Source organism: Triturus cristatus, chromosome 8 (assembly GCF_964204655.1).
Source record: "Triturus cristatus chromosome 8, aTriCri1.1, whole genome shotgun sequence".
NCBI lineage: Eukaryota > Metazoa > Chordata > Amphibia > Caudata > Salamandridae > Triturus > Triturus cristatus.
The window spans coordinates 994,676,119-994,688,338 of NC_140591.1; the positions used below are offsets into that span (position 1 = coordinate 994,676,119).

At 39.0% G+C, this 12,220-nt stretch overlaps 1 protein-coding gene across 2 annotated transcripts in view; it reads right to left on the minus strand.

The window, feature by feature from the left end:
- Window positions 1-12,220, minus strand: part of ERCC5 (ERCC excision repair 5, endonuclease) — a 162,046-nt gene that overhangs the window by 90,483 nt on the left and 59,343 nt on the right. For both annotated transcript variants that reach the window (XM_085622541.1, XM_085622542.1), the window contains exons 10-12: window positions 11,827-12,089; window positions 7,941-8,060; window positions 1,049-1,262 (exon numbers count right to left, since the gene is read on the minus strand). In XM_085622541.1, coding sequence (XP_085478667.1) covers window positions 1,049-1,262; window positions 7,941-8,060; window positions 11,827-12,089 — 597 coding nt within the window. The remainder of the gene's footprint in view (window positions 1-1,048; window positions 1,263-7,940; window positions 8,061-11,826; window positions 12,090-12,220) is intronic.

Here is a 12,220-nt window from a genome sequence, read left to right on the forward strand (position 1 = left end):
GTTTATGGAGAAACTCCACCCTTCACATCCACTGCATGTGTGACTCACAGTCATGTTTGTGGCCAGGTCTGGTCTGGGCACAGAATGAGTTACCAGAGAAAAGGACACAGTTTGAGCTGGCTCAGAAGCCTCTGGAGGTTGAAAACTGATTCCTCCTTTCACCACCTAATTCCAATGTTACTTCATAATTGCACCACTGTGCTCAGTTTCCACTCCTATGCATTTAGGGACTATTCAGTGTTGAAGGCGGGCACTTTTAAAGCAACCAACATCACCAAAAGTATACTAATATAAAATGTGTAACTTAAAAAGAAATGCATTAACATAAGATAGTTAGAAAAAGCACCTTATTGCCACAAACAGGCGTGAGATTCCACCATGCAAGGCTCCATTTGCCGCCCCAAAAATTAGAGACTGGTTGGCCAACACTAGAAGGGATTTAAATTTGTCTGAAAGAAGTTGCTTCTCCAATTTGTCTATTTGTAAGAGAGTTACCTGCTGCGGTTGTTAGTGTTGTTTCCAAAAAGCATATTTACTACTGAAGTATTTATATTAAACTTTAGGTATCACCCCCTTACCCTATTCTGGATTTGCAAAGTTCCAGCATCTCACTGGAGTGCAAATATAATACTATGTAATTTGAGAGAGCACATGCTGCAAGCACACAGATCTTTAATATATTTGTTTGATTACATTTTGAAAGAAATTACTAGACAATTAGATAAACATTAGCTCAAAATGAGAATTCTTACTAACTGCTGTGATGAGCCTCTGGCTATGTACTTTGAGGAAGCATTTAACACTTTAACTTATATTACGTCCAATTGACCAAAACCATCAGTCCCATCAGAGCACGTTCTTGATACAGTAGACAATGTTCCATTAAATGATTACAAAGTGTTTTGGAAGATAGCTCCCAATGAATACCCAAAAGATTAAGTTAAACCTCTCAGTCCCAGCTACAGTCACAAGCTACAACATGTTCTAAACAAAACACTTCTAGTTTCCATTATTGCCTTTGACTGATCGTGCACACATAACGTCTTACCAAGCTGGTTATGAATGTCCACATACTGGTAGTATTCCACGTATTTGTTATGGCTAAAGAAGTTTTTGTAAACATGCCGTGCCCCAAACAACCAAATATCGCTGTCATCAGTGATCGTCCCAGATGTCTGATCAGTGAGGTCCAAGATAGCACACTGGGCTTCAGCTTCAGTTGGTGCTACTATGTACGGAACGCCAAACAGACGCAAAAGCTCCTGTAGAAAAGCAAGACAAATTAAAGCCAACCAAAACTTGAATCTTGATGCATATGGCATGCTGCCAACAATTTTTCAGTGCCAGGCAATATTTTGTGGTAAACAGAGGAGAGACCTTACTTGAATGAACACATGATAAAAAGCAGGAACCAAAAAGTGTTTTATGCAGTGCATAAAAGAAGCATTTAATCAGTGGTAATAAAGTCAACATATAGCATATCACAATTGTCGTACATCTATTCCCAACCAGCCTTCTTTTTATTTTATTGCAAATAAAGAAGTATAAAAAAAACACGATCAGATACAAAACTGCCCTGCCACATTGCACAATGAATACAACCTCCTAAACTTCAGAAAAAGGACTAGACCCACCCATTCAGCCACTCTTTCTTCATATGCTTTCTTTTATCCACCGCACTCCTTCATTTCACCCAAGGCACTTTGAAACGGCATATCTATACTGCATACGGACATTATAAAAGTCTGATAACTTAATATAAGCAGCATATAATTAAAGGGGCAATGCTGAGCTAGATACTCATCTGTATAATCTCTTAAATCCGCTATGCTCTAATCAACTACAAACTTTAAAAAGACCAAACAGTGTGCTAGTAGCTTAAACAACTAGGCAAACAATGAATCGTATGTCCCCGCTTATGTACACTTTTCTTTCACCCTTATCTGCTTGCGGATCATACTTCTATTTTTTAAAAATTTTATTTGCTATCAAGCAATGACCCAAATTCAGCAGCTGAGCCAGGTAAAGGAGTCAGTGCCTGGTACTGATAGGCAGAATATAGGAACAAGAGCACCAGATTCACTATAGGTGAATGACTTAATCCCACATCCCTGACAAATCTCCAAGCTTCCATTCATGAACATAATAGAAATGAAGTGGCCATGAGAATGGCTTACATGTCTATAATAAGGAAACAGGATTTTGGAAATATTATAGAAGCTGCCTTTGCTCTGGTTGAGGGTGAAAATCTTCTGGGACCGTACCCAAAGTAAGTCATAAAATACATTGACACAAAAAAGCATAATTGTCTTGTTTGAAAGATAGTCTATTATCAATAATCTTAAAATGCTGACAAATCTAAGCAGGTTCACGGCAAACAGGCAATTGTCCTCACTAAAGGGTTACATGGTTTGGTTCATCCACATTGTGGCAAACCCAATCCTCCACCTGAGACACGGCAGGCTTTCTTGGAGCCTAGTGACAAAGTGAATGGATTAGTTAAGCAATTATTTGCCTCCTGGTGCTAGAGAAACAATATGCTGACACGAGTGCTCTTTCAATTGCCTCTCTCAACTCAATCCATAATCACAGACTTATCAGTGAAAGATCAGGGGACCCATATGGCTGATTCAACAGTCATGGGGAAATTGACTCCTAGAACATAATAAAATTGCAGAGCTGGCTCTAAAAGTCTTTCTTCTGTCTCAAGTGGGAATCACAGTTGCTACAGACACCGGACTCAATGCTGATACAGACAGACAATATTATTTTGGAGCCTCTGTCCTGTTTGGTTAAAGAGAAGTTAAGCCTTTGAGATTTCAGTGCATTACAGGGGCCACTGCTAAATATTAATCTTGTAGTTCTCTAAAATACTCTTCCGCTGGACACACCATGTGTGTGTCTATGTCTGGCCCTCCTTTTAATTAATGCTGACATGTTTCATCACTTGGGGACTAGAACCGAGGGACTACGTATAAATGGGGATGGCGACATAGACCCCATGGAATAAATACTTGAAGGTGATGTGACTGGAAGGTCTGAAGGGTGGGCTTACAGACGCACATTTTTCAGAACACCAATGTTTCAAATTCACATAAAAAAACAAAGGAGGGTACATAGAGGAACATGTGGTGTAAAATATATTCTACTGTATGGTCAATGAGGTATTTTTTGTTGGTTGCTACACTCTTAAAATACTGGTCAGGGCAAAATCAATAGTCCTTTCCACCAATAATTCTTGTACTCAAGTTGATACCAAAACTAAAACAGCAGAAGGTAAACTTATTTTGAAAGCTCCAGATTGCTCCTACGAGTGATAATATCTGACACTGCTTCTTCAATTCCAGAAGTCTCTTTGCAAGCAGCTATGCATGCCAGTGTGGCAAGCACAATACTCCACCAACGTTGTCAACCAACTGTATAATACATGTAGCACTGCCATCTGAAACTATTACCGGATGGCGTGGTTATCTTAATCATGGTGAAGCTGGTGCAGGTCCAAAACCAGAGAAACCAAAGTCAGTGGACGGTGGTTCCATAGTCACCACATTAGTGCTTTATGTGTATGGCATGGTTGTCACTGGAAAAACAACAGTGTGCAGTGCATGTTATATGTGGATGGTAGAGAATAAAAATGTAGCCCCCGTTCTAAATCAATGTTCTACTACATTGGGTGCTGGTATCTGTACAACATGATTACAGAAGTCCCCTCAGCATAAATCACTCACACTTCGCTATACATGCACCCCGCCCTTAAAAAGTATGCACCACATACAAATACCACAGAAGTTTGGAAAAATATAGATGGCCTTTATCCTCTTATATAAAAATAATTTCACATTAATATTATCTACCAGATGTCACCTTCATATTAAAAACACATATACATCACAAAATCAAATTTTCATCACAAAAGAAATAATACAAACATAAAACAATAAGAACCCAATAGTATCAGGGAGAACAAGTTGGAGAGGGGTGGTGCAGCGGCCAGGGCAGTTGACTTTGAAGCACAGGGTTCACGGTTCGATCCCCGGCTCCGGCGGCAGCTTAGCTCAACACCATGTGACTCTGGGCAATAGCTCACTTAATTTCCACGACGGCCACCAGCGCCTTGAGACCCGTAAGGGCGAGTAGTTCGTGCTTTACAAAGACGGATTTATTATTTATTTATTAACAAATAAGACATATTAATTAGTCTATATGAACCAGCATATATGTTTACTGTATCAACAGGGGTCCATGAATGTTTTCATGGATACCTGTTGATAAAATAGGCAGATATGCCGGTTTGTGAAAACTAACTATTATGTCTTAATTGTTCTCCCTAATGATATTGTGCTAATTAATGTTTTATTATTGTATTGTTTCTTCTTGTGATTTATGCATTTTTATCCTAAGGGGAATTTCGTAATTTTATTGTGAATTGGAACCCTGTCCTCTTGGCGTTTGGGGTCCCTCTATATTTTTCATCTGTACAACCAACCTGGCCATGCAGCACTGGTATGACATGGTGTCTAGATCGCGACCCGCCACAAAAGCGTTCCCTAGTAGCAGGTTCCTAATCTTTCTTGAAGATAGTGGAGGAGGGACCATCGCTGGTTGTATTGATTCTTGTGGTATTTCCAGAGAATGCTCTTTTTTTCTGCCAGAGGATAAGGCCTCTGTTTCCTCAAGGGAAAGGCTATACTTGGATGTTACTAAATATGAGATTTTCCCATCTTCCTCACAAAAAAGCTCTAAGCCAGTAGTCTAGGCACAGAGTCTTCCGAATGGCCGGCCTCTGCATAAACTGCAAACAAATATGGGAACTGTGATGCTGATGTCACTAATCTGAGAGACCTCTCCAAGTGTCAATGAAGGGTAGCACAAATTTCAAGGTGTGATAAATCACTTATAGGTTTCTTCACATTTCCCATATAGAGTGATGACCCGATGATAAGTGGGCAATAGGAAATTGAGAGATATGTTTCCCAGAGAATTGGGGCTGTGACTGGATAATAGATACCTGGATAAAAAATGAGGATAATCATTACTACATGTGAGGAGTAAGTTAGATAATTTGATTGTCTATAGATACAGGGCTCTTAAAATGAAATCTGGATGAATTTTAAATTGATTAATTTATCTTTTTAGAGATAAAAATTGTTTCATCTCCAAACAACGTAAGGAATAATCACAGCAAGGAACCAAGCTATGGAACAGGATCTTGATTTCAAGGTATGTGAATATAAGTTGGAATACAATCAGACTATTGGTTCCACGAGAAAGTATATTAAAAGTTAGGAAACACTCAGAACCTTTAGAATTAAGAAAACAAGTGGCTTATGAGAAATTAGAGCTTGGCAACAGTATATGATACCGTCATTTGAAAAAATAAAGGCACAATAATTAAATGGAAGATGAAAGAGGAGACAGTTGGAGAGAATGAGATCGTCTGCCATACTGTGACAACTTGATATAAGGCTACAATTGACGTGAGGATTGGTTGGTAGCAGTGGATTACACTGAGCCTGTTTATGTAAATCTGCCCTTTTGAGGTCTTTGACCTGTAGTTTGAAATTGTCTTTTATCGATCAGATAAAAATTATGTTCTATAGTAGTATGTCCTGAAGAAGGTGGGGTGACCAACTCAAATACCACCGAAACTCTGTGTCAACAACTTGTGGTGAATCTTGTTCTTTTGTGTAATTTTTGTTTTTTTAGAATAATCATAGTCACTTTGCGATTGTGTAGAAAACAACCTTTACAGAATTTTAAAAACTTTTATAGAGGTAATTCTGTTATGATAAATGTACATGATGTTAATAGTGTTTTTATGATCTTAGAATAAATATAACATCGATTGATAGAAGTGCAATATTGTATGCAATATGTTTTTAAGCAAGATATGAAGTTGGGATATGTAAAGATTTGATTAGGATTAATAAAACTAGACATTTCTACATAAAATAGTGTTCAGTGATAAGATTGTGAAGTGTAAATATGAGTGGTGTTGTTTCCTCTTAATCAACATATGGCAGAAGTTAGAATATGATGTACATGGTGAGAGTGTGTGACACAAAAGGGGCTCTTTCCGTTTCAAATTTGTAATTGATCCTGTCCCTTTTGATTATAAGGGTATCTCTCCTATAATTGTGGTGATAAATCACCTCACCTGGTACTTGCCTTCAGATGAGACCTAAAAGGTAGGAGATTCTTGATGTATTCCTAGATGGCTCAGATTAGGTATCAGATGAGCAACCACTCGGTCTTTCAACCTCTTAGAGGATATCACCTCAAAAAGGAGCAATTATCATTGAAATGAGACCCTGTAAGTCAAATTATCCCCAATATGTGTTCCTGTTTTTCAGGACTTTTTTCGTCACAGGAATGGCATGTGCCAAACACAGCTACCATAGTAGCTGAGAAGACAGAACAGCAGAGTCGCCCTGCCAGGAAAAAAAAAAGGAAAATCCAGACCTATCCTAAGGAAAGAAATAACAGAGAACAGTAACTGTACCCTAAAGACATTGAGTAAAGCAAAATGCGAAATTCAAAGATCAAATTCAGAAGTCAGTTTAAGTCAAAAAAGACTGCAGTACGTTTTGTATTTCATGTTCTCTGAAACAAAAAAAAAATGGACTAAATGACCATCCATAGAATGATGGGATAGTATGGCTCCCAGCATGATTCAAGTGGCAATTTCAAAAAAGCAATTTCTATGGAACCATTTTTTCCTTGCTTTTTGATTGTAAAAAAAGTGGAAAAAATGTTTTAGTCTTCAAGTCACATATAATTTATTGAACTAACAGTTTTAAAAAAAGAAAAGAAAATGCTACCTCTTACAAACTTCTTTTATTTACCAAATGAAAATTATGTAGTGTAAAATGTATTCCAGTATCATGCACCTGGGCAAATATATTCTTCTCTTTAAAAATGTGCAAGACAACCCACGAGAACTTGTAGCACCAATGGAGCATTAAACTGTAATAGAGTCTTTCAATAACATTTCAGCAAGGCTCTCAGTGCAACACTCTCTAGGCAGCCTCTCAGGAGTTCCCTAAAGCACTAGCAATAAGACCCCACAGCAAGCAACCCAGAGAAGGCCCGAATGTCTAACAAGGTGCACTAACACTGTTGTCCCACAGGCAAACAATAGGCGCCCATGTCCTCTCAGAAATCCCTCCACTTCAAATTACTCATCTCAAAACTTGAATCCTACAACCCCTTCTTGGCAGGATACAACACCTTGTAGAGTTCAGCCCCAGTGTAACCATCAGTACCACTTTCCAATGTACTACTGGTTCCTCTAGACCTTCTCTCCACAACCTGACCATTTCTCAAATGCACTTTTGTTTTTACTAGATGTGCCTTATTAATCTTTGGTAGCATCCCACAGGCTCACTTGGTTCAACTCTAGTAAATTACTGTAGGAGTTAGTAGAGACTGTTTCTTCACTTGTAATTTTTATATTTAAAGCGTTCATCTGGTAAACCCTGTTCAGATTCCCGTGGCTTTTGATTTCCAATGTTTTTAAAATGTATAAAACAAAAAGAAATATTAGATAGCAGTTCAGTTTGAAGGAGGTACACCAATTGTCCCTGCATCATTCTATGAGACATCCTTGAGAACTAGCATTCCCCTGACTCTTAGCTCGCATGCCTCTACACTATTGTTGGTAGATTGTTCTAGGCACTCAATGTGTCTTCTGTTAATAATATAGTCCTAAATATCTCTTTACTACACCCTCAATCTTACAGCATGATAAGAATTTATACATTTATTCTTACAATACAACAGATTTCCACTTTAACCTTGGCCAATCATTTTGTGGACCTTAATGTCTCCATGCCATTGCTGCAATCATTACTTTTGTTAATAACTTACTCAATTACAAGGAAAATAAGATAAAACACAATCAGAAGCTCTCAAAGCACCCGGCATTAGAGGACACATACCTGGCTTTCAAGGTACATCTGTCCAGTGACAGTGGCCGCAATGCGCTCCTGTTGCTGCTTCTGAGCTTGTAGAGTGCCCTGCTGAACAAGCAAGTTGCTTTCCAGTGTTTCCAATTCTTCCTAAATATTGAAGACAATGCACAACCTTATTAGAAAGTTACATCATTGTTCTTCCAGAGAATGGTGTAATTTACATGCAACTGAACACTATGCTTTACTGATTTAAAAAAACACATGTAGAGGATAATGGTGCTTAATTCTGACCATTCCATTAGGATACATGTAACAGTTATGAGCAAAGGAAAAAATATTTCACTAATGCTGTGGAAATGTATGGCAAACATGCTACTCTTAGATTGTCATAGGATAACCCGTAGATACACAATCCCACCTCAATCAATGCCATGTTGAAGTAGTAAGCCATCTTAAATTCTTATACCATAGCCTTTGCGAGTGACAACACTTCTGGACATGAAGGACTGGAACATAAAATCCTGACAAACTCAAAACTGTTAACTGTTAACAGACCAACAGTGCCCTCATAGGCAGAAGACATGCAAAACTGAGAATGGACAACAATTTGGGCACATATCTGATAGAGTCTGGCATAATTTAGTTGATGCACATCACATATATTGCTAAAAGCTTGATGGATTACAATCTGTTTCTTTCCATAAGTCTACTAAATTGTGTAAAAGTAAATTAAAATTCTGATACTGTGTGTATAGTCTATAAATTGCATTCTTTAGCTAATGTTAATTGATTCATAGGTTTATTAGCTATAAATGTTGCTATAATGCTGCATATATTTTTAGCCTTATTACACACTAAGATATATATGTGGACACAATATTTTATATCTACTACCACCATCACTGCAAACTACTATCAGAGAAGAGATTTTGATGAAGAGGAAAATCTAGATGAAATGCATAAAAAAAATTCAGAAAATTCTTTTTGGGGAAGATGTAATCAAACATTTGCCTTTTGTTTCCCCAAATTATAAATAGTGTATTACGGTTCATGTAAGATAGTGTAGTGCTCTTGTAACAGCAGGTGGAAATGTCAGATCCACTGTGGATCCTGGAAACTGATTTTATAGCTAGTGGGTTTCCCTGTACGGAAGCTCTCCCTTCAGAATACGGCATTGCTCGTGTGTGGACACATGCATGTGGCATCGGCCGGATCAACCAGCCTTGGAAGCTACAGAATAAACATGCTCCTCCCTGCTGTCCGCTCTTCTTTTTCTGTCCAACCGGCCCGGTTTCCTAGTCTCCATTATCCATGCATGGGACGGGACCCTGCAGGCGTTGTAAAAGGGGTATCAGATAAACTCTATACTTGCAAGGCTGCAGTAAAACTTGCTGGAGTGCTTCAGTCCCAAGCATCCACAGGAATAGGAAAAACATTCCCACAAGCTCACTGGTCGGTATTTTCGCCCCCCCCCCCCCCCCCACCCCTAGAATGCAAGCCAGTCCATGGGAATAGAGAATTTCATCAACATCTTTATTAGATGGTAAACATATTTATTGCTCAGACGTGAGTCCCTTGCTCACTTTGCCACTGAATTCAAGCAAGCCTGGCTGAAGATGGCTGAAATGCCAGAAACCGGTCCTAGGAAGCTTGTTTCCGGTCCAGGGAAGACATGGATTGGCAGTTCGGGTTGGACTGTTCCCATGAGGCACAGGGTCAGACTGATTTGCATATGGCCATGTCTGAACTGGGGTGGCAGAGTGGGCTAAAGAACGGTGATGGATTAAACCCAGATCAGTTGACTGGGGGTGAGTGCTTGCAATGTTCAACACTCCGTCCATCATTTCCTTTGGTTTTTGCTTTGTTCGCCATAAGTTGGCAGGGTATGCTCAGACGCGAGTCCCTTGCTCACTTTGCCACTGAATTCAAGCAAGCCTGGCTGAAGACGGCTGAAATGCCAGAAACCGGTCCTAGGAAGCTTGTTTCCGGTCCAGGGAAGACGGATTGGCAGTTCGGGCTGGACTGTTCCCATGAGGCACAGGGTCAGACTGATTTGCATATGGCCATGTCTGAACTGGGGTGGCAGAGTGGGCTAAAGAACGGTGATGGATTAAACCCAGATAAGTTGACTGGGGGTGAGTGCTTGCAATGTTCAACACTCCGTCCATCATTTCCTTTGGTTTAAACATATTTATTGCCCTCGCAGTAACTAAAACTCAATGCACCTTAGTCAGTGTTCCAAATATTTCATTACCTTTTTAATATAAAAAATATGCACACATAAAATTCACCATTCAAAGTTATTTTCTTCAATCATACACAAGTGCCATAAAATATCACCTAAGTAGAGGCGAAAATAGTTTAATTTAAAAAAAAAAAAAACTATGGTCAAATGAACTAACGTTTTTCAGTTCCTTCACGAAGTGTCTACAAAGATGCCATTGTAAAGCATTCTTTTGAGCAACAAAGCACCATTTAATTAACGTACAACCTGGAGTGAAAAACCTTCGTATAAAAAAAGAAAGTTGAGCTACAGCAATAAAAATTATGAGAAATAAACAGTCTGACAAACAGAACTACAATAAACGCCCACAGACACCAAGGAACCAATTCTGATTCTTCAGATATTGTAAAAATAGGAGGAAATCTGAGTTGCAAGAAACCCTTCCATGAAAGAAGACTAATGTGAGGCCATTCTGGTGAGAGCAAAGACTAGGATTCCAGCAGAGCACAGCACATACATCCATATTACAGGGGAATGTTGTAACGAAGGTGTCAATGAACTATGGTCTGGTCTGGAGTAATCTGGAGATATTGTAGTACAAGTACCATGTTCCAGACGGAAACAGAGTGGCTCATAAAGTAAAAAACCCATATCTTAAAGAGCTATCCTTGAATGACAAGCTTATACTATAGAGCAGCTCCTCTCCTTGGTTCTAAAGCTATTCCCAAAATCACAGCTAAATGGAAGAAACTGCAAATACTGGCAAAAATTCCCTGCTCTCAAGCTGCATTGGCACAAATATTATTTCACAATAAGTATCAATTAACCCCTGATATAATGTTTTTGGCTCCCAAACCTGGATAGCCAATAAAACAGTAGAAGTACTAATTCTACTTTACTGTACACTTAAAGAAAATATGCCAGATCAACAATGAGTTTTGCAGCGATCCGATGGGGAGCAATATCATATTTTGCATACATTATAGATTTGTATAAAAAAGTATACACTTTTAAGGAAAACAACAGATGAAACAGTTGAAAAGCTCTGCTACAGTATCACTGATGACTAAGCAGGTGAGAAAGGGTGTGAATAACTTGTGTTTTGGAATCAATCAGTGAAGCAGGAGAGGTCCGGTTTCTGATCCTTCAGGTACCATGAGCCCCTATCCTGGCAATTAACTTCCTGAAATCCCCACCTTTCCTGAATTCAGGTTTACCCTTAAAGCACACTTGATCCTTTTTGAGAACACATTTGACACTAGAATCCACCAATGCTCAGAAGACTATCTGATCATCCACAGTGTATATGATCAGCCTGTAACCTACTAAGCATAGGCATTGCCAAAACCTGTTGCTTCAGTCATCATAAACAACTCTAAACACTTCTTCCCAAAATGTTGTGGTCCTCATTTAACAAAAAATTGCTTTCCTCAGAAGGGAATTTTTAGTAGAAACGCTTCTGCATTCTCTATAAGTACGAAACACAAATATTATGTACATCACACCAATGTCAGAACTGTAACACAGAGAAGTGCAACTGATATAGGAAATTATTTGAAATGGGCTGCAAGCAAAGTGCATTTGATATTACTAAAAAAAAGACATTTACATTTATCGAATCTCTGGAACAAGAAAATGCATCTGTTAGGTTAGAGTCAAAACTCTATGCAAGCAGCCCCGTTACCTTACCAGACTAATATCATGCCACTCATTCACAGCATCTTCTTGGCCTCCTGCAGGCACAGCTTCACGCTGCACCGGCAGCACCCTTTCCACCTCAGCATTTTCCACGTGATCATCAATCTCTCTACTGGAAGCGTCTTGATTTGCTGTTGGTGCTGCCTCAACTGGAGTGAGTGCCACAGTTACAGGTTCCGTCAACATGGCTTTCACTGGTTCCAATGGGACTTGAAAATGATCGCTCAGGTCACTGTCCACCTCAATGAAGCTGTCTGTTAAACAGAAGGCATTTTCACTGATCTTCAAGTTAATGATCTATACATTTTATCATTTGATACAACAGTCATTGGTAAGTTGGTCGGAAAGATTTCTAGACCATTAAAAAAAATGCATAGCTATAAAG